The sequence below is a fragment of the Puntigrus tetrazona genome, chromosome 1, assembly GCF_018831695.1.
Source record: "Puntigrus tetrazona isolate hp1 chromosome 1, ASM1883169v1, whole genome shotgun sequence".
Classification (NCBI taxonomy): Eukaryota; Metazoa; Chordata; class Actinopteri; order Cypriniformes; family Cyprinidae; genus Puntigrus; species Puntigrus tetrazona.
This window is the reverse complement of record NC_056699.1, coordinates 4,642,565-4,664,850: the sequence shown is the minus strand read 5'-3', so window position 1 is coordinate 4,664,850 and position 22,286 is coordinate 4,642,565. Positions and strand designations below refer to the sequence as shown.

Genomic DNA, 22,286 nt, shown 5'->3' with positions numbered 1-22,286 from the left:
AGTAAATATTAAATGTAGGTGTTTTTAAATTATATTAATATTATTTACTGTTTTCTTTATTAATTTAATAAACAGTAATAATGACAATATATGTGCTTTTATTACATTTTATTAAAATTAATCGCAATTAAAATGTATTGTAATTTAATTGTCTATAAATATTAATTATTGTTTTATTATTTTCATAAACAATATTATTAATTATAGCTATGCTTTTATATTACATTTCATTTGATTAAAATAATAATAAACAATTTGTTAATTTAATAGTTTGTTTTATATTAAAAATAATTATAAATGTTTTAGATTTTCGCCTTTTTTTTTCTAAATAGACACATAATTCACACTAACATACATCTGAATTTTATTACATTAGACAGTGATATATATATATTGTTACACAGTTCTTGTTTGAGCATTAAATGAAACAAGTTTTTTTAAAAAAATCACATGATCCTATTTTGATAAAGTGGTCTAAAACCCATTAGCACTTGAGATCCATAAGGCGGTCAGTGTTGTCCACAGTGTGGTTGTGACTGTAATCGCTGCACTTTTGAAATTCTTATCATGGACATAGTTTATGATGGACATTGCACCCTGGTACGCTTCTTCACATGTGGGCTGGATTTGATCCTCAGGTAGAAGGAAGCTGTAGTGTCCTTCATCTCGTAACTCAATTGTGAAGGAGTATGGGATCCCTATGAGCCTCGCAAAATCATATGAAGAGCCAGAAAATTCATCTGCCAAGAATGTTTCAAAGTGATTAACTTTCATTCTTTTGATAGAAAGTGCATTATTTCATGCAGAGACACTTGAAGTTGCTAAACATCTGAATCTAGGTTTTTTCACTTTATCATGGTAGAAATGCATCACTGAATAAAATACTGTGTGATCCCAATTTGAAAACTAGTAAACAAAAATACAAAACTAAACACCAAAAATTATCATTTTAAATGTTTAAACGGAATTTCGACATCACGTACAGTATGAAAAATGGACATTAATTTTGTAATTTCTAATTTTCTTACTGTTCTTGCTGGCATATTATACAAACACACACACACGCACACACACACACACACATATATATATATATATATATATATATATATATACGCACACATAAACATTCAGAAAGACATGCAAGTGTGTGTTATTATATATATACATAAGTATTTAGGTTTACAGTACACATACATATATAAAATTTGTTATCTTAAATGCAAATACTTAATCATTTGACAGCAGTAATTATATATATACATACATATATACATAAACATTTTAGGGTTTGACCGATATGTGTTTTTTAGGACTGATACCGATACCGATTATTATACACCAAGTTAACCGATATTTTTAACTTAATTGTCTTCATAGGTCAATTGTACAAGTTAAGACCACCACTATTTTACTGAAAGTATAACTCTAATAGCCTTTTATAGGCAGACTTGGTTTAATATCCTATTGAAATATCTTCATTTTTGTCAATCTAATCTCGACCTATAGTTACAATAATTTTAGCTCACACACATTTAATTTACAATTCGGTGAAACTGAAGCCATAAAACATTAGTTCATTTATCTTTTAATCAAATGAGAGTTAAACTGTATTTTTTACTATTAAAATTAAAACTTGGAAGAAATATTATGGAAGAAATAGCGCAGCTAAATGGATTTTTTATTTTGACGGGTTGACGAGAGGACCTGTGTGTAGTCTGTCATAGGTCTATGTATATATGACGATAGTTTTATTCAAACGGTCAAATGCCGATTGAGTGACTCTCAGAGCAGTTCTAGGGATGTTGTTGATGTATTTATGTTCTTGTTACTGAGATGACAGATGCTGAAAACATTGCGATGATAAAACTTTGATAAATTGAAACCATAAATAGGTAATATTGAAGTGTTTTGCAACTTGAATGTAGAGTATTGTAATTTATTGCAGCTTAAGCAACGTCTGCTGCTGCCTTTGAGAGACCTGTGTGAGAGTGCCTTCAGCCTTGGTGTTGATTGGCCGATAATTGTAAAAAATACATAGTATCGGCTCCGATAATCGGCCAGGCCGATCATCGGTCAACCCCTAATATACAGTTTATTTAAACAATTTGACTATTCATGGGATTTAAATATTGCAGTTGACTGTTTTAGTCCTTTTTCTAGACATGGTTGTCTTCAGGTCATGTACACTGGTTTAAAATACTCACACAGTATATCAGGTGGAGTTCCCACTTTGTAGCTCTTCCCATGCACTTCTTTGATGGCTTTAGCTGCAGCGAGACCTACTTCCATCTAAAAACACATCAACAGACGTAAATATTTCTGCTTGAAAGCTTTCACTCCTAACTTATCTTAAAGAATTTGTTCTTCTTCTTACCAGTTCATCATAATTGGGTGCTGAGATGTTGGGGTGTCCGTACGGGACGAGGATAAGTTGACCAAACGAGTGTATGGTGAGGAAACAGAGCAGTTGGTTTTGATGTGCTCCCAAAAAGTCAGTGACGGCTTTGGCCTCTGGTTCAGAAAGAACAGTCGGTCCGTTGTAGATGACTGAACAGCAGTTCCTGGCGACCCCCACCACTAGTGAACACAACAGATGATTGTTTGGATTGATTGATAGAAGCACTGCAAAAGCACTGCATATTTCCATGCAAATCCACACATATGTTCAGCTCTGTGTAGTAAACGTGGCTCAATCGGAAATCACACACTATGTCCTTGTTAAAGTGTAGTAACATTTAATATAAAAATATACATGTCACATACATTTAAGTACTGAGTAATATTAATTAACAACACGCACTTACTATATGGTTAGGATTATGCCTTGGCTTAGGGTTACTTGCATGTAATTATGCGTAATTTATTGTTATTATAATAGTAAGTGTATGTAACAAGGATAGCAGTTTATTTTACAGTCTTGTGCCTTATGTACATAGTATGTACTTATTGTAGTAATTGCAATAAATAGGTAATAACTAGGCACCAATCCTGAACCTAACCCTACCCCTAACTTATATTGCAACCAAATAAAGTGTTACTAAAAAATGTTACTTACTCCCCCAGTTAGCATAAAAGTTGCGGTTAAGATCAGTGCCATAACATGTGCAGTTTCCAGGCCCTGGTGATCTGGACTTTCTCCATAGTCGAGTCTTTAAAACATATAAACATTTAAAAGGTGTGGATATTTTACCTTTATCAAATGCATGTTATGTTATACTTAACAGGATGAAACTCACTGTGTTATCCCTCCAGGAGTAAATATATCCGTCCATGTTCAGCACTGGGGTGATGTAGAAGTCCAGGTTTTTAAGCAACATGTTCACTTTCGAGTCTGTTTTGTAGGAGCCCAGAATCTTTTCCAGCATAACAAACAGTTCATTAATTTAATTCAGATTAAATATAACATTTTAGATTTGGATAAACACCTTCAGAAACATTATCAAACTAAATATCCATATGAAACTAAATGGTAAAGCTACAATATGACCTTTATATCCATTATAATGGTAGTATTAATATTTCTGAACACTGCACATATTCAAAATAGCATACATACTAATAACATAGAAAAAAACCTCAATGTCATTGCATTTACAGGCCTGTAATGTAGTAAAATGGATATGATATTTCTGGGAGTAACACTTCAGGTGTATCTCATCATGACTAAATACTTCATATTAAGTTTAAAAAAGTAAAGTCTCACCTCTTTAACAAAATGCTGGCAGAAAGCTGGAGTAATCCATTCTCTGGCATGAATCCCGCAGTCCATCCAAACAGCTTTCTTGGGTGTGCTGCTGTTGAGGCCGATCTGGTAATATCATGGTATTATTTCTAGTACTTAAAATGAAACGGCACCATGGTACCACCATAGTAGGAGACGCAAATTTAGTGTAAATTGAGTTGCAATTTTATTGTAAAACATGTAATGATCAGTAAATCATAGCAACATATGAAAAGTTTATTTACAAAAACAGATAATTATAATTATTCATTAATAATTATTCAGAAAATTAATTTAACCAATTTTAACATTGTTTTTTAATTATGGGAGATTTTAATAATAGAACTATAATTTAAGTTGAAATTAATATTTGGGTATTTTAAGTTAAAAACGTTAGATCAATTCAAGATGAAGTAGGCATATGGTTTGGAAATATATTATTTTATGGACTATCCATTTAATTGATTTAATTTGTGATATATTTTATTAGCTGTGTGTTTAATATAAACTTAATATCACCCAGCTGTGATCTGCTAAATGCAACTATAAGGCATGAAGATCTAAATATTCATACCATGATTTTAATATTTATGGAAATATGGCGATAACAAGTATTGCACTACAAAGGTAGTACCTTTAGTAATGTAATGTTCCTGTTCTCATAAGTTTGTCCATAGATCATGCTGGACACAACGTCTGGGTTTTCCCTTTCCATCTGATTCATCCAGGCTGAGATCTGTTTGGAGAGATTTAGCAGGTCAATGAAAGAACTAATCAATCAATATGAATTGCTAGTACAGAATAACCTCACCTCATCCATGGTGTGATACTTCGTGTAGTCATATGAGCTGTGTTCCAGTCCACCAGCAGAGCTGTAACGAATTATTAAAAAAACTTGCTAAATGAAATTAGTTAATTAGTTAACTCAGTTTTTAAAAAGTTAATTCAACTCAATCAGTCATTCTTGAGAAGTGGGACAAAACAGTGCAAAATAGAAAATTTATCCCATGATATGCCTGCATCCTGGCTAATGTTGGATATTCTAGTTCTATTAATGCAAAGCTAGAATTTTCTCAACTTTCCAAAATGTGTTGTTCTGAGTTCAACCTCTAAAGAGCATTAAGACAATATCATAAAATCTTACCTGTCCTGAGCCACCAAAGCCAAGACCACCAGAACAGATATTACTAAGCCCCTCATGTTATCCAGGCTTGTTGAATCCTGACGGTATAAACCTAGTACAGCCTGACAGTGACTTATAAAGAACTCTGATCTGATTGAGATACAGAGAAACCACCTTAACTTTGTTAATATATAAACCAAAGAAAGACATTTATTTAGCATCTAAGTAATCATAAATCTGGTCTAAAAGCCCCAGATTTGCTTGAAGCAAAGTTTTTTTTCATTCTTCGATTGACAGCCCCGCTGCTGCCGGAGGCGGGGTTTAGATTAATGTAAACATGACTAAAGATTTACATGTATATTTACATGTAGGGGACAAATTGGTTGAAATTTGTAAGTGTCGATTGTAGAGGTAGATGCGTTTCATTGCATGGTTAAAATGAATAATAGATATCTTATTTACTTTATTAAGCTTTCCATAAAACAAATCAATATAAATAAAACCAATAATAAGCCCTACAAAAAACTGATCTTCCATCTTTATTTCTCTGGGGATTGTTTTTATGATATCTCAGTTATCTGCATATCGGCATATCTCAGTTTTCTTTGTCATGCAGTCAGTCAGTGATAAATAGAGGAGGGCTTCAGTGAGTCTAGAAAAGGTCTTTGTGTGTTCAGTAGGAGAATTCTGACACGAGGGAGATCTTAGCACTTCTCACTGCCCCACTATCTTGGATCCCTCGAAGCTTGGAGCAGTGCTGTCACTGTACCACGGAGAGCCTCCCCATTTCCACCCTTGTGCTTAGTACTCCTGGAAGCTGTCCAAGCTTGTGCTAGAGCAATGGCGACACTGGCCAGAGGGAGCTCAACATCTGTTCGCCGTCAGAAAAACCTTGAATACCACTGCAATGCAAAACGCCTAATCCCTTGACAGCCCTGCTGAACCCTTTTCTTCACCCGTTTCCGATTTACCATCACCAACCTCCTTCCAATTTATACTCGAACGAGGAACCCTCCAACGTAGTAGAGCACTGGTTCCGAGCGAGCAAGAGTGTTTGGGACACAGCTCAGGTCCAACTCCAACAGGCAGCGACAAAAGGCCCATGCAGATGCTAGCTGCTCTTCTGCCCATCCCGGTGACAAGGTATGGCTCTCTACCCAAGGTCTGCAAGCTAAGTCCTAGCTACATCCAATTGCAATCAAGAGGCAGATCATTGAAGTCACCTATCAACTTTCACTCTCAGCCATGTACCATATACACCCTACATTTCACATCTCCCCTACTCTAGATCCGTCACAGATCCGGACGGACGAGCAGTACCTCCTCCTCCTGATGTGTACCCACTTTTTCCACTGTTTTCTTCAGAGAAGGGTTAATAAATAATTTATTGTCTCTCCTGTGCTCTTCTCTCCTCTGTCTCTCTCTCTGGAGTTTGATGTCTTCTCTGATCGGCTCCACCAGCATCCACTCACTCCCTTACCTGTCCCAGAAGATGGGGCTAAGGAACAGACTGACTTTAGAGGAGGCGGGAGAGGGAGGCTGGGAGGGAACACAGGGACACAAGAGTTGGACGGAACCAGGGGAGACACAGGAGATTCAGGGAAACTGGGCAAAACTTCTCAAAAAAAAGTCTATCAGGTCCTCCTCAAATAAGTTAAAAAGTTCCTTATAATAAGGTCCAGAGGCCAGTTCATGCTCACCCTCTGTGGCGGGTGTGTGGGCGGGGCTTCCCTTCAAGCCCTCTATCTCCACTATGTCTCCCTCCTGCACGAGCGCTTCTTGCTAACTTACACACTTGGTCAGACGTCTCTAGAGAGCCAGGCTCTGGGGAGACGTTCAGCTCTATCACAGGGCTCTGTGAGATTCCTCCGTGCAGCAGAATGGTAGCTTTTTATCACATTAAAAAAATTTTTTTTATTAAATTAAATTAAATAAATATAATAAAATAAAATAATAATTATAATAATTAACAATTGTCTGTTTATTAAATATATAATATAAATATATATATAATAATTTGATTTTTCCCCATCTATTCCTGATGTTTCTTGTTTTAAGAAGGCAGTTGGTTACAAGTTGTTTCTAAAAAAATATATTTTTCTAAATGGACACATAATTCACACAAATTTTATTACATTAGACAGTAAAATATATAACCAGGTGGCTTTTGTTACACAGTTCTGAGCATTAAATAAAACAACAAGCATTTTTGAAAAATAAAATCACATGACCCTTTTTTATGAAAAGTGGTCTAAAACACATTAGCACTTGAGATCCATAAGGCGGTCAGTGTTGTCCACAGTGTGGCTGTGACTGTAATCGCTGCACTTTTGAAATTCTTATCATGGACATAGTTTATGATGGACATTGCACCCTGGTACGCTTCTTCACATGTGGGCTGGATTTGATCCTCAGGTAGAAGGAAGCCGTAGTGTCCTTCATCTCGTAACTCAAACGTAAAGGAGTATGGGATCCCTATGAGCCTCGCAAAATCACGCGAAGTGCCAGAGTTTGCATCTGCCAAGAATGTTTCAAAGTGATTAACTTTCATTCTTTTGATAGAAAGTGCGTAATTTTATATAGAAACACCTGAAGTTGCTAAACATGTGAATGGCTTTGTTGTATTCATACAAGTAAAAATATTACATACAACATTACACAGAGACTGATATATTTCCAGACTGATATAAAACTCCAAATTCAGTGTCTCAGAAAATTTGAATATTATTTAAAACCAATACAAAGAAAGAATTTTTAGAAATCTTGGCCAACTGAAAAGTATGAGCATGCATAGCACTCGATAATTAGTTGGGGCTCTTTTTGTCTGAATTGCTGCAGCAAGTTTATTTAAACAATTTGACTATTCATCTCCTTTTTCTAGACATGATTGTCTTCAGGTCATACGAGTGTACACTGGTTTAAAGTACTCACACATAATATCAGGTGGAGTTCCCACTTTGTAGCTCTTCCCATGCACTGCTTTGATGGCTTTAGCTGCAGCGAGACCTACTTCCATCTAAAAACACATCAACAGATGTAAATATTTCTGCTTGAAAGCTTTCACTCCTAAATTTGTTCTTCTTCTTACCAGTTCATCATAATTGGGTGCTGAGATGTTGGGGTGTCCATACGGGACGAGGATAAGTTGACCAAACGAGTGTATGGTGAGGTAACAGAGCAGTTGGTTTTGATGTGCTCCCAAAAAGTCAGTGACGGCTTTGGTCTCTGGCTCAGAAAGAACAGTCGGTCCGTTATAGAGGACTGAACAGCAGTTCCTGGAGTTTCCCACCACTAGTGAACGTGAAAAGATGATTGTTTTATTAGCTCTTTTAACCTTGATTGCATGTATGCTCTTGATACTTGCTGTATAATGCTCGAGTCTGCAGAAGCACAGAAAATGTGAATGAGTTTTGTGGGGGTTATACTTGCAGCTTTTTATTTGTTTACTACTATAATAAACACACCTGCAGTTTATGACCTGTAGAGGGTGGGATTGTAGGAAAGTTGAGATTAAAATAGTACACTGCTCTTAAGTCATATTTATAACCCTTTATCTATCTTTTCTCTTTCTCTCTCTCTCTCTCTCTCTCTCTCTCTCTTATATATATATATAGATATACATATATATAGATAGCTAGCTGATATTTGAATTCCATTTTTTTAAATTACTGGCCTATTGTAATAATTTGCAAATGTAAAAATTGCATCTTTACCGGATTATTTATTTGTTTATTTATGTAATACAGTTATGTCACCATTATTTAACTCCTATTCAGCTTTGCTATTTTTAATTAATTTGTGTATTTGTCATGGCACAAAATTGTAAGCCTTTAGAAAGAGTACTGTAAGTTACCGGATGTTACTTACTCCCCCAGTTAGCGTAAAAGTTGCTGTTAATATCAGTGCCATAACATGTGCAGTTTCCAGTCCCTGGTGATCTGGACTTCCTCCATAGTCGAGTCTTTAAAACATCACATATATCATATGTTAAACATTTTTACATTTAAATGTATGTTATGTAGTAATTAACAGGATGAAACTCACTGTGTTATCCCTCCAGGAGTAAATATATCCGTCCATGTTCAGCACTGGGGTGATGTAGAAGTCCAGGTTTTTAAGCAACATGTTCACTTTCGAGTCTGTTTTGAAGGAGCCCAGGATCTTTTCCAGCATAACAAACAGTTCATTAATTTAATTCAGATTAAATATAACATTTTATATTTGGAGAAACAGTTACAGAAACATGATCAAATTATTAATAATTTATTTAAACATTTTTAATATTTTGTCAAATATCCATAGTAATCTTAGGGGTAAAGCTACAATATGAGCATTGCATTCATTATAATGGTAGTATCAATATTTGTCAATTCTGCACATATTTATTCAAAATAGCATACCATAACATAGCAAAAAAAAACACAACTCAAGAGTAATATTATATTTACAGACAGATGCAGTAGATTATACAACCACAAATTAGAATAAGTTGGCATAGTATGGAAAACTCAAATAATAAAAGTACTTTGACTTGTATTTTATTTTAGACAATATGAGCACAAAATATTTCATTTTTTGTTTTGTCAACTTCAGTTCATTTGTAAATATACATCCTTTCCTATCATTCAGACCTGCAAACATTCCAAAAAAGGTTGGGACAGGAGCAATTTAGGACTAGTAATCTGGTAAATTGGTTAAAAATTATGTGATTTGAAACAGGTAATTGTAATTATGATTGGGTACAAAAGCAGCATCCAAGAAAGGTCTAGTCCTTTAGGATTAAACGTGGGCCGAGGACTGCCAGTTTGCCAGCAGATACGTGCGAAAATTATTGAAATGTTTCTAAACTATGTTCCTCAAAAAAAGATAGGAAGACATTTTGGTATTTCACCTTCAACGGTGCATAACATAATAAGATTCAAGGCATCTGGAGGAATTTCAGTGTGTAAAAAAGACAAGTGCAAGCCTAAGCTTAACTGCATCAAGAATCATCATTCATCTAGAAGCAATATCACCACATGGGCTTCTTTGGCAAACCTTTGTCAAGTAACACAATACGTAGTACATCCACAAATGGCAGTTAAAACTGTACTGTGCCAAAAGGAAACCTTATGTTAAGAGTCCAGAAGCACTGTCGACTGCTCTGAGGCATCTAGGATGGACCATCATACAGTGGAAAATGCACTGTGGTCAGATGAATCAGTATTTCAGTTCAGTATCCAGACTGTTACCAGCAACAAGTCCAAAAGCCAGGGTCTGTCATGGTATGGGGTTGTGTCAGTGCCCTTGGCAATAATAACTTGCACTTCTGTGTCACGTCAATGCTGAAAAGTACATAGAGATTTTGGCGCACGATATGCTGCCTTGAAGACCTCTTTTCCACGAATGGGACAAAATTACACCTGAAAAACTTCATCACTTGGTGTCTTCAGTCCCTAAACGTCTTAAGTGTTGTGAAAAGGAATGGCAACATTATGAGGTGGTAAATGCTTTACTGTTCCAACTTTTTTTTTTTTTAAATGTTGCTAGAAACAAAAAGGGAATGGTGTGTTTTTGTTTTGGAAAAAGGGACACATTAAATGTGCTGTTGACTTGTTTCCAATGAAATACAAGTCAAAGTAAACGTAGAAATCTTTTTTTCTTTTTTTTTTTCGCCGTTTTTTGCCATACTGTCCCAACTTTTTTTTGATTTGGAGGTTGTAAACAAGCTACAAAAGCCTATCATGTAATAAAATGTGATTTCATTTTTGGGAATAACACTTAAAGTGCATTTTTATCATGACTAAATACTTACCTCTTTAACAAAATGCTGGCAGAAAGCTGGAGTAATCCATTCTCTGGCATGAATCCCGCAGTCCATCCAAACCGCTTTCTTGGGTGTGCTGCTGTTGAGGCCGATCTGAATATCAGACGCAAACAAAGTACTATGGAAAAAACATGGTAAAATCTCAAGTACTTTAAATTTACTGCATCATGGTACCACCATAGAACTGTTAGTAGGAAATGCAAGTTCAGGCTAAATTAAGTTGCAATTTTACTGTAAATGTCACCTTTTACTTATTTCATTTTTTTTTACAGTAAAATTGCAAACTGTTGTCAAATCATGTTTTTGTTAAACTTGTTAAACTGAGTTATCTTTTTTTGCTAATCAACTTTTCATGTGTTATTCCTTTACTTTAATTCATCAAATAAATTTAACTAATTAAAAAAATGGTCATAAGAGAAATTAATTTTATAGAACTATAATTTAAGTTGAAACATGATTTTCCATTTAATTGTTAAATTGAATTATTTGTAATATATATTATTAGCTGTATGTTTAATGTAAACTTGTTAAATGTACTATCACCCAGCTGTGATCTGCTAAATGCAATTATAAGGCATGAAGATATAAATATTAATACCATGATTTTAATCTGCTTTCAAACCATGTGTATTGGGAAAAGCAATATAAAAATGCAAAGGTAGTACCTTTAGTAATGTAATGTTCCTGTTCTCATAAGTTTGTCCATAGATCATGCTGGATACAACGTCTGGGTTTTCCCTTTCCATCTGATTCATCCAGGCTGAGATCTGTTTGGAGAGATTCAGCAGGTCAATGAAAGATCTAATCAATCAATATGAATTGCTAGTACAGAATAACCTCACCTCATCCATGGTGTGATACTTCGTGTAGTCATATGATCTGTGTTCCAGTCCACCAGCAGAGCTGTAACGAATTATTAAAAAAAACTGAATGAAATTATTTAACTCAAAAATTTTAAAAAGGTAATTTAACTCAATACATATTTGTAATATGAACTCAAAAGCTAATTAGGTTAAGCAGCACTCATTTTAAATAAGTTACTATAAATTAATCTGTTGTTATAGAATAGAGGGAACATTGTCTTTAAACACTGTTATATATTATTTTGCAGTTGTTTATTAATGTTATTATATAAATTTGAAATATATTTTGTTAATCATTTCTTTGTTTGTGTGACAAAAACAAACAAAAGTTAAACTCAATAGAAATGAGTTTGTAGTACTTTAATTAATTAACTTAATGGTTTAAAGACAGTCAGTTTAAGTTACAGTAACATGTCAGATATACAGTGTATGAATCACTGAATCACTTATGCTCAATCAGTTTGTATTCAAAGGTCATCCCATCTCCCAATGTTGCACATCATATTATAAAAGCAGTTTTACTATCTTTTTTACATTAACGCAAAGCTAGAATTACGCAACTTTTAAAACATGCTTTGTTTTGTCTTAATTCTGAAATCTTACCTGTCCTGAGCCATTAGAGCCAAGACCACCAGGACAGATATTACTAAGCCCCTCATGTTATCCAGGCTTGTTGAATCCTGACGGTATGAACCTAGTACAGCCTGACAGTGACTTATAAAGAACTCTGATCTGATTGAGATACAGAGAAACCACCTTAACTCTGTTAATATATAAACCAAAGACGTTTATTTAGCATCCATGTAATTAGAAATATGGCATGTCTATAGAGGAAGGAGGCGGAGTCTTTCCGTCAGGAATATAGCTTGTTTCCCCAGCAACCGCAGTACACAAAGCAGCTCGCTATATTAAAAGCTGCCTTTAAAAACTCAGGAGGGGACGTCTTTGGTTTACGTTTTTGTTTTTTTCTGGCCACGAGATATGAACACACAGATCGAATAACATACCGATCACAAACGGTTATACTTGTCTTTTCAATGTGTATATGGACAATGTCTTCAGTAATGAGGACACTGATCAGGGAGTCGGCCATTTTAAGGGCTGTCTCAATCGTGAAATCCACCACAAAAACTCCCTTCACTATGCTCCCTTATCAAAAATAACATCACATTTCTGAAGCATGAAACATAAACCACACAAGTGAATGCGATAAATATAATGACACACGACAGCAGGCATACTGTTTTTTAGAATATTTCAACAAACACACAACGCTAGGCTCGAATGTTGTAAGAACATGGACCAGAACGATGCGATTAAATAGAATTAAAAGTAATATGAAAATTTGATTGGTTCTGCGTGTTGTTTATTAATTCCAGTGATGAAATTTTTACTATGTTGCACCCTTTGAAACTTGCAGCACTCAAAGTTAAACAGTTAAACCATAGCCTTTTTTCACACAGGATATTATATGTCTGATCAAAAAAATATCTATTTATCTTATTTTTGCATCATCTTTTATCTTATCTTATCCACCCGCAAATAATCAGAATGCATTTTTTTATTACCAGCCCTGTGGATATCACTGCCGTCTGCGCATCAGTGCTGCGCAGATATCAAAAGCATCACTGGGTGTAAAGTTGCCAAGTTTAGGAAACAAACGAGTTAAAATATGTAAGTGTTGATTGTGTGAGAAGGATGCGTTTCATACTATTTTTAAAAGCTTCTTGCCGTCAGATATATCGGTGGCAGCTCAGGTATGTTTATAGTGACTTGGAGATGTTGCTTCCTTGCTTGACCTTAGCCGAATGATAAAAAAATGCATCAAAGGTGGCAGAGTTTTGAAACACACCCACCGATTGTATAACCGCCTAGCACCAATGGTAGCTCAAAGGTGTTTAGATGTCAAAATTAACTCTCCAAATGCCGATTCAAACTGACCTAAAACTATTGATTTGTTCAAAATGATGTAATTTCAGGTCATTCTTCTTTTGAAGGATATCTGGGCCTTAACACACTGAGCTGTAATCAGGGCGTGGTGACAGTACATATTAAAATATGCATTGACTAACCTTTACTGTCCAATCGTCTCAGTTACTTTATCTGATGCTTAGATATTTCAGTAGTTTTGTCGTGTGTGAAAAGTTCAAACTGCACTATAACTGTAAACAATCAGCTCACATCATCAGTAATGATATCTGAGCCATTTAACGTCATCAGCATGTAGACTATATGCAGTAATCACTTGTCAGCAGTAATGTGTTTTTCCCTTAGACTGGGCAGTGTTAATTAGCATTTATTATAGTATTGCTCCTTTGACTTTACAAATTTACCATTATTATAAAAAATATATATAAAAAAAGGCACAAAATCTGACAATTGATGACTGGCAAACCGTCTAGCAAAATCATCAAAGTTAAGACATTTGGCTCTCCTCACCTCAATGATAAGTCTAAGTCTGTCATCAGTCATGGTAGTGCGCAAATGTGTTTTTACGAGCTTAAGTGCTGAGAAATTATGCTCACTTGCACTACTGACTGGTAGGGCCACAGCTGTGCAGCACAAGCGAAAAAGCTGGTAAAACACTTTCTTGAATGGCTCAAGAAAGAATGTAGACTCTAGGAGACCAGAAAATTGAATTCCAGTCTGTAATTTTCTTTCTATAACCCTCCTCACTTTTTGCAGTTCATGTTTTGCGTCTTCAGTATCACACTTATAAATCCCAGCAAAGCTGAAAATGGTCTCCTTGTCTAGAAAGTTTTTGCTTTTACGGTTCAGCGCTTGTATACCTTGCGTTTGATCTACTGAAATGCCTCTGCATCGCCCAACTCAAACAGTCCAGAATGGGCTAAAATATATCACTGAACATTTATCTGAACACCCTTTCTTACACCTCCGGTGTGCAATGGTTGATTTAACAACTGACCCGTTTAATCTAGAAAATGTTTGGTGACCTTTTCACTACAGTTTTGACAGCAACATTACACTGCTTTCCCGTGTCTACAGTGTCTTTCCAGATTTAATTAAAAGATGAATCACTTCTTTGGTCTTAGAGGGTGTCTTGAAATGAGGCACCTGAGGTGGCCAATCGGATTTCAGTGGGGGCCAGTGTCACTCCTGGCCACCACGTACACACGCCCCTGAAAACACCGCAATATGCAGAACATTCAGCATGTAAATATATGTTAATATCCCAATGCATCCTATATTACATTAATCAGATATGTATGTAGCTAACCCAGACATCCCATGACTTCAAAGCTAAGCTTCTTTCTTCTCTCACGTCTATACTTTGAACCACATGCTGTAGCAAGCTGAACAAGCTCTAAATTTCGCCCAAACTGTTATAACCAATCAGAATTTTTTTTTTTCACAATCATCGTTATTATAATCAATCACCCCTGTCAAGGTCGAGTAATTCATTAATCTATCGCTGTGGCACATCCCCTTATTTGTAGACAGATTTAAAGTTTTACTTTTGCATGATTAAAATGAAGAATAGGTATCTTATTTTCCTGATTAACTAAGCTTTCCATGAAACAAAAAAGAGAGCTTCCATCTCGATTTCTCTGGGAATTGTTGTTATGACACACAGGGCATATGTCAGTTTTCTTTGTCATGCAGTCAGTCAGTGATAAATAGAGGAGGGCTTCAGTGAGTCTAGAACAGGTCTTTGTGTGTTCAGTAGGAGAAGCCTGACACGAGGGAGATCTTACCCCTCATTTCTCTGATATGTTTAACTTCTGTGCACTTTCACCCCTTGCTCTTAATTCATCTTGTTTCCTTCTGGAGCATCAGTGAATGTTTTAACATTTTTTACTAGTTAAAGAGTCCCTAAACTGTAGTCAGCGTGAAAAGATAATTCACATTTACATACATCTGAATTTTATTACATTACACAGTAATATATATATATATATATATATATATATATATATATATATATATATATATATATATATTTGTTACACAGTTCTTGTTTGAGCATTAAATAAAACAACAAGCATTTTTGAAAAATAAAATCACATGACCCTTTTTTAAGAAAAATGGTCTAAAACACATTAGCACTTGAGATCCATAAGGCGGTCAGTGTTGTCCACAGTGTGGCTGTGACTGTAATCGCTGCACTTTTGAAATTCTTATCATGGACATAGTTTATGATGGACATTGCACCCTGGTACGCTTCTTCACATGTGGGCTGGATTTGATCCTCAGGTAGAAGGAAGCCGTAGTGTCCTTCATCTCGTAACTCAAACGTAAAGGAGTATGGAATCCCTATGAGCCTCGCAAAATCACGCGAAGAGCCAGAGTTTGCATCTGCCAAGAATGTTTCAAAGTGATTAACTTTCATTCTTTTGATAGAAAGTGCATTATTTTATACAGAAACATCTGAAGTTGCTAAAGATCTGAATGGAACACATACATATATTTCATAAGCAAAAAACTTTATTTTGGACATATATACGGTTTATTTAATGGATTTGACTATTCATGTGATTTAAATATTGCAGTTCACTGTTCTAAAGTTTTAAAATACTCACACAGTATATCAGGTGGAGTTCCCACTTTGTAGCTCTTCCCATGCACTGCTTTGATGGCTTTAGCTGCAGCGAGACCTACTTCCATCTAAAAACACATCAACAGATGTAAATATTTCAGCTTGAAAGCTTTCACTCCTAACTTATCTTAAAGAATTTGTTCTTCTTCTTACCAGTTCATCATAATTGGGTGCTGAGATGTTGGGGTGTCCGTACGGGACGAGGATAAGCTGACCGTACGAGTGGATGGTGAGGTAACAGAGCAGTTGGTTTTGATGTGATCCCAAAAAGTCAGTGACTGCTTTGGCCTCTGGTTCAGAAAGAACAGTCGGTCCGTTGTAGATGTCTGAACAGCAATCCCTGGAGATCCCCACCACTAGTGAACACAACAGATGATTGATTTATTAGCTTCTGTATAATGCTTGAGCAAATGTGAATGAGTTTTGTGGGGTTATACTTGCAGCTTTTTATTTGTTTACTACTATAATAAACACACCTGCAGTTTATGACCTGTAGAGGGTGGGATTGTAGGAAAGTTGAGATTAAAATAGTACACTGAGTGCTCTTAAGTCATCTATTAAATCATATTTATAACACTTTATATCTCTTATTTTTATATTTAAAAAGGAATTCAGAGGATTTCTATATAAGCCAAAAGAAGACTGGTTTTCCATTGCTAAAGTGAAGAAACGTTGTTTCCTTTGCTTCTACATTTCCCAGAGACACACATGCGACACATACATGCTATGTTATCTTCCGGGACTCCTTCCATTTACCACACTGCATTCTTGTAGGAGGCAGTAAATTCACCTAAATTTGGTTTGGCAACCGCTATAAAACGTTAAAGGAGGAGAAAAAGAAGAAGACTGCTTCTGGTTACCACACAAAAACGCATGGCCTTAATTCACCCCCAGAGCCATGTGAGGCATGTTTTATTAAGTTTGCACATGCTTTATTTAATGTGTTTTGTACTGTTAAAGGGAACCACCTGCCTACTGCAGTGATAGTTTTTAGAAGTGTCAGGATGATTTTTAATATAATTGCATTGGAAGAAAGTCACATACACCTAGGATGCTTCAAAGGTGAGTAAAGCACAGCCTAATTAAATTTTTTTGGTGAACTAGCTTTTAAACATACTTTACATTTAGCCCATGACCGTGCTGAAATGAAGATACTCAATACTCAATAATTAAGTAAAAAAAGTAGCACTTTATTTTAAGGTGTCCTTGTTACAGTGTTTTAATTCACATTTAAGTACATAGTAATATTAATTAGACCCCGTTCAGGACTATACAAGTCATACACCACGAGAGAGAACCTCTCTGCTGTTTACTGCATGTTACGTGTTTTCATGTGCCTTTTTTGTAACTGGAAAAATAAGCTGTGTGTCATTTGAAAGTTTTATCCTGTCAGTTTTCCATCGGGAAACATTTGTGTTCAGCGCACACCATGTGATTCAAATGCTTCGCTCTCCACCCAAATTTAAGAACTGATGTTTGTTAATGATGGTTTGAAAAACTTATGGCTAAATTGGACTCTTGTGGTGTCAGAAAGTGATAAGACCGCCATCTTTGATATTACTTTGATTACTGTCGTTATGGTTACTAAGGAATACAGGCTTGGCTTCCGTTGCACGTTTATGTAGACAAGATTCTAAACACAACTTTAAGCTGCTGTGTGAACAAGACATTTCGAGACTAACACCTGTAAAGAAAATACGGTTGTCAATCCAAAATGCAGGACTGACAACCGTATTCTACTGCTGTGTGAACGTGGCCTTACTACATGGATAGGGTTAGGATTAGGGTTTGTCTTAGGGTTACTTGCATGTAATTATACATTATTGTTGCTAGAATTGCAAGTACATGTTACGCGTAACAAGGAATCCTTAAAATAAAGTGTTACTAAAAAATGTTACTTACTCCCCCAGTTAGCGTAAAAGTTGCGGTTAAGATCAGTGCCATAACATGTGCAGTTTCCAGTCCCTGGTGATCTGGACTTCCTCCATAGTCGAGTCTTTAAAACATCACATATATCATGTTAAACATATAAAACATGCACATATTTTTACATTTAAATGTATGTTATATAGTAATTAACAGGATGAAACTCACTGTGTTATCCCTCCAGGAGTAAATATATCCGTCCATGTTCAGCACTGGGGTGATGTAGAAGTCCAGGTTTTTAAGCAACATGTTCACTTTCGAGTCTGTTTTGAAGGATCCCAGGATCTTTTTTCAGCATAACAAAAAGTTCAATTAATTTTTTATTAAATTAATTTAATTCAGATTAAATATATTTTATATGTGGAGAAACACTTACAAAACATTATCAAATTATTATAAACAATGGCCAATCATGTAGTAAAATATGATATGATCTTTCTGGGAGGTGTACTTCAGGTGTATCTCATCATGTCTAAATAATTCATATTAAGTTTAGAGGAGTAAAGTCTCACCTCTTTAACAAAATGCTGGCAGAAAGCTGGAGCAATCCATTCTCTGGCATGAATCCCGCAGTCCATCCAAACAGCTTTCTTGGGTGTGCTGCTGTTGAGGCCGATCTGCATATCAGACGCAAACAAGAAAGTGCTATGGTAATATCATGGTAATATTTCAGGTACTTTAAAATATCGCTGTACCACGGTACCACCACAGAACATTTAATAGAAGATGAAAGCTTAGTCTAAATTGAGTTGCAATTTTAATGTAAAAAATGAAATGACAAGCCAAAGCAACATATGAATTGTGTTAGCTGTATTTTTTAGTTATTATTTAACCTGATCAAAATAACCCAGTGCACAATGAAAAAAAACATGATTTTTGAGAATTGTAAAAAAAAACAAAGCAAAAAAAATCTGTTTTTGCTAATTAACTCTTCATATGTTAATCAATTACTTTAATTCATCAAATTAATTTAACCAATTATTTTACTTTTGAGAGATTTCAAGTAATAGAACTATAATTCAAGTTGAAATCAATATTTGTTAATTTTAAGTTAAAAACAGATCAATTCAAGCTGAAGTAGGTATATAGTTTTGAAATATATCTTTTTTAATTTTTTCCATTTAAATGTTTAATTGATTTAATTTGTAATATATATTATTAGCTGTATGTTTAATGTAAACTTGTGTTAAACGTACTATCACCCAGCTGTGATCTGCTAAATGCAATTATAAATATTAATACCATGATTTTAATCTGCTTTCAAACCATGTGTATTGTGAAAAGCAATATAAAAATATAAAAAGGTAGTAGTACCTTTAGTAATGTAATGTTCCTGTTCTCATAAGTTTGTCCATAGATCATGCTGGACACAACGTCTGGGTTTTCCCTTTCCATCTGATTCATCCAGGCTGAGATCTGTTTGGAGAGATTTAGCAGGTCAATGAAAGAACTAATCAATCAATATGAATTGCTAGTACAGAATAACCTCACCTCATCCATGGTGTGATACTTCGTGTAGTCATATGATCTGTGTTCCAGTCCACCAGCAGAGCTGTAATGAATTAAAATACTTTACTATGAATCACTGAATCACTTCACTTAAACAATGCTCATTTTAATGCATCAAAGTCTCTTTGTATTCAAAGGTCATCCCATCTCCCAATGTCGGATATTGTATTATTAAAGCAGTTTTATTTATCTTTTTTCCATTAATGCTTTCTACCTCTAAAGAGCATTAAGACAATATCATAACTCTGAAATCTTACCTGTCCTGAGCCACCAGAGCCAAGACCACCAGGACAGATATTACTAAGCCCCTCATGTTATCCAGGCTTGTTGAACCTGACGGTATGAACCTAGTACAGCCTGACAGTGACTTATAAAGAACTCTGATCTGATTGAAATACAGAGAAACCACCTCAACTTTGTTAATATATAAACCAAAGACGTTTATTTAGCATCCAAGTTATCATAAATCTGGTCTAACGCACTGAGCTGTTCTAAAGTAAAACCTCCTGTAATCAGGGCGTGGTGACAATAAATATTAAAAGATCTATTAACTAACCTTTACTGTCCAATCATCTCAGTTACTTTATCTGATGCTTAGATATTTCAGTAGTTTTGTCGTGTGTGAAAAGTTCAAACTGCACTATAACTGTAAACAATCAGCTCACATCATCAGTAATGATATCTGAGCCATTTAACGTCATCAGCATGTAGACTATATGCAGTAATCACTTGTCAGCAGTAATGTGTTTTTCCCTTAGACTGGGCAGTGTTTATTAGCATTCAAGATTGTCTTTTTACTTTGATTTATTGCCGTTTTGTATGACACCCACTTAAAAGCAGTCCAATGGTCATGAATGTTGCAACTTTTTATATTATTATAGTATTACTATGACTTTATTAATTTTCCATTATTACTGTATATACTCTCAGAAAAAAGGTATAAAAGCTGACACTGGATTGTACAATTTCTTTGATATATAGAGCTTGACATTATTATTGTTATTATATATATATATATATATATATATATATATATATATATATATATATATATATATATATAGCATATATATATATATATAGCATATATATAGCAATTCCTATCCATTCCTGTATTTATTCATTCATTTTGAATTTTGATATGGTTGCTGTTAAATAGTTTCTGTGTTAAACACATTAATAATAACAGCAACAACAATATGCTTGCTGTCACTAAATTAGGTATATGCATTGTTGAATACATAATTCAAATCTAAAAAAAAAAAAAAAAAAATCTAAGCTACAGTATAAAAAGCTAAGTATACTGCAAATAAAAGATGTTCCTAGTAATTAAAACAGATGCCATTGGTATTCATAGCTTTTTAGGAATACAACCACTAGATGGAGACAGGTGGCTTTTTTTTTCTTTTTTATTCATGTTGAATTACTTTAAATAATTGTTTTCTTTATGCAGTGTAATGGTTTCTTTAAAAATAATATATTAGAATTAAAGCTTACATATACATACATGCATCTTTTAATAATATTAAGAAAAAGTGTAATGAAATTCTTTCGGTAATCCTGTAATGAAATGCATCATAACTGTTTCGCACTTTCAGTACTTTTTCTCTAGCATGCAGTCTACTTAAACTTGAGCTTACTCAAAACCTTATACATAAAATTGAATACATATTATTTGCAGACATTTTACAGTAACCCATGGCTGTAATTTTCTCCAAGGCTGCATTTTACAAAATAGCCTAATTGTTCCAGCAACCCTGGCAACACAGCAAGGGGCGGAGCCAAGGCAAGAGACTGACAGAAGAGCACACGGCATACATAAAAACAAACAAACGTGACAGAAGCCATGTGCTCACACAAGACAAAACAGTAGAGCGTGTGACAAACTTTCATCCATACAATACAATACACTAAGGATTAAGAAACACTGCCATAAAGCAAGTCTAATAAGGGTGTCAGGATCCCATCATCACTGATCCATCAAAAAAATAACAGGGCTGAAAGCATCTTGACACCCTTATGTGGAAAAAGATGTGAACTGCTATTGGCTGGGGTCCATTAGTTTAGTTTCTGTGCAGTGTTGCACTGTAATTAACACTCATAAATTCCTTTTCTCAAAGTACAAATAAAGCCTTTGGCTAATTTTGTTATTGTGTTGCACGTTTTAGGCCCCGTGCTTCAGACTGAACTTGGTGGTGTTGGGCAGAATGACTAATAGGATACTGTTTATGCACAAAAATATAGACAGGAAACCACAAACATCTTAGCACCCCTTCTGTATAGAGAAAAGATAAAGGTTGAATTCATAGCGTGAGCATGTGTTTTGATGGATGTTTTGGCACGCGGTGTAACAAGTCGTTGATCTTTTGTTAAATACACTCTTTGGGACCTCACAGGAAGTGTCTTGGTACCAAAGCTGGTGCCAGTTTTTTTTAGGTTTATTATTAAAGTTTTACTGTTTTCCACACGTCTCCAGTCAATCAGTTAACATCTAAATTTCAAAAACTGCATGTTTGTAAGAAACATTCATCAGTAAGGCAACTTAAAACATTTTTTCTGGCCAATATACAAGTCCATAATCCTTAATAGCATTTCGTCTAGTATGAACTGTTTGTTGGCTGTGCATGATCGATCTGTGTATATTTTTTTCTTGATTCAAGATGTCTTTTTGACCGGGAAAAGTAATATTGAAGAAGGAGAACTCATATTTTTACTTCACAAGACGTTAACTGATGGATTGGAGTTATGTGCATTACTTGTAAATTGGTGTGATGCTG

The 22,286-nt window shown here is 34.9% G+C and overlaps 3 protein-coding genes across 3 annotated transcripts; all 3 read right to left on the bottom strand.

The window, feature by feature from the left end:
- Window positions 1-340: 340 nt before the first annotated feature.
- LOC122346006 (carboxypeptidase O-like) lies at window positions 341-4,981 on the bottom strand. The gene is made up of 9 exons (XM_043240631.1): window positions 4,869-4,981; window positions 4,536-4,596; window positions 4,359-4,460; window positions 3,707-3,811; window positions 3,240-3,356; window positions 3,059-3,152; window positions 2,378-2,580; window positions 2,208-2,292; window positions 341-740 (listed from the first exon to the last, which is right to left on the bottom strand). The coding sequence occupies exons 1-9, from the start codon at window positions 4,922-4,924 to the stop codon at window positions 475-477; spliced, it is 1,089 nt and encodes a 362-aa protein (XP_043096566.1). The 5' UTR covers window positions 4,925-4,981; the 3' UTR covers window positions 341-474.
- Window positions 4,982-6,958: 1,977 nt separating this feature from the next.
- On the bottom strand, window positions 6,959-12,219 carry LOC122346016 (carboxypeptidase O-like). The gene is made up of 9 exons (XM_043240644.1): window positions 12,120-12,219; window positions 11,496-11,556; window positions 11,319-11,420; window positions 10,642-10,746; window positions 8,892-9,008; window positions 8,715-8,808; window positions 7,936-8,138; window positions 7,779-7,863; window positions 6,959-7,364 (listed from the first exon to the last, which is right to left on the bottom strand). The coding sequence occupies exons 1-9, from the start codon at window positions 12,173-12,175 to the stop codon at window positions 7,099-7,101; spliced, it is 1,089 nt and encodes a 362-aa protein (XP_043096579.1). The 5' UTR covers window positions 12,176-12,219; the 3' UTR covers window positions 6,959-7,098.
- A 3,264-nt stretch (window positions 12,220-15,483) lies between these two features.
- On the bottom strand, window positions 15,484-19,917 carry LOC122346000 (carboxypeptidase O). Its single transcript, XM_043240618.1, has 9 exons — window positions 19,767-19,917; window positions 19,492-19,552; window positions 19,315-19,416; window positions 18,513-18,617; window positions 18,169-18,285; window positions 17,977-18,070; window positions 16,228-16,430; window positions 16,058-16,142; window positions 15,484-15,833 (listed from the first exon to the last, which is right to left on the bottom strand). The coding sequence occupies exons 1-9, from the start codon at window positions 19,820-19,822 to the stop codon at window positions 15,568-15,570; spliced, it is 1,089 nt and encodes a 362-aa protein (XP_043096553.1). The 5' UTR covers window positions 19,823-19,917; the 3' UTR covers window positions 15,484-15,567.
- Between the last annotated feature and the right edge of the window lie 2,369 nt (window positions 19,918-22,286).

What these genes read in the sequence shown, in the direction of transcription:
- LOC122346016 (XM_043240644.1), bottom strand. Translation starts at nt 12,175, where the DNA reads ATGAGGGGCTTAGTAATATCTGTCCTGGTGGTCTTGGCTCTAATGGCT. An exon ending in GCCAGCATTTTGTTAAAGAG is followed by an intron (nt 9,009 to 10,641) that starts GTAAGTATTTAG and finishes ATGCTGGAAAAG; the next exon opens with ATCCTGGGCTCCTTCAAAAC. An exon ending in AACTCCACCTGATATTATGT is followed by an intron (nt 7,365 to 7,778) that starts GTGAGTACTTTA and finishes CATTCTTGGCAG; the next exon opens with ATGCAAACTCTGGCACTTCG.
- LOC122346006 (XM_043240631.1), bottom strand. Translation starts at nt 4,924, where the DNA reads ATGAGGGGCTTAGTAATATCTGTTCTGGTGGTCTTGGCTTTGGTGGCT. An exon ending in GCTTTGGTGGCTCAGGACAG is followed by an intron (nt 4,597 to 4,868) that starts GTAAGATTTTAT and finishes AATTCGTTACAG; the next exon opens with CTCTGCTGGTGGACTGGAAC. An exon ending in GCCAGCATTTTGTTAAAGAG is followed by an intron (nt 3,357 to 3,706) that starts GTGAGACTTTAC and finishes ATGCTGGAAAAG; the next exon opens with ATTCTGGGCTCCTACAAAAC.
- LOC122346000 (XM_043240618.1), bottom strand. Translation starts at nt 19,822, where the DNA reads ATGAGGGGCTTAGTAATATCTGTCCTGGTGGTCTTGGCTCTGGTGGCT. An exon ending in GGAACATTACATTACTAAAG is followed by an intron (nt 18,618 to 19,314) that starts GTACTACTACCT and finishes TCTGATATGCAG; the next exon opens with ATCGGCCTCAACAGCAGCAC. An exon ending in GCCAGCATTTTGTTAAAGAG is followed by an intron (nt 18,286 to 18,512) that starts GTGAGACTTTAC and finishes TGCTGAAAAAAG; the next exon opens with ATCCTGGGATCCTTCAAAAC.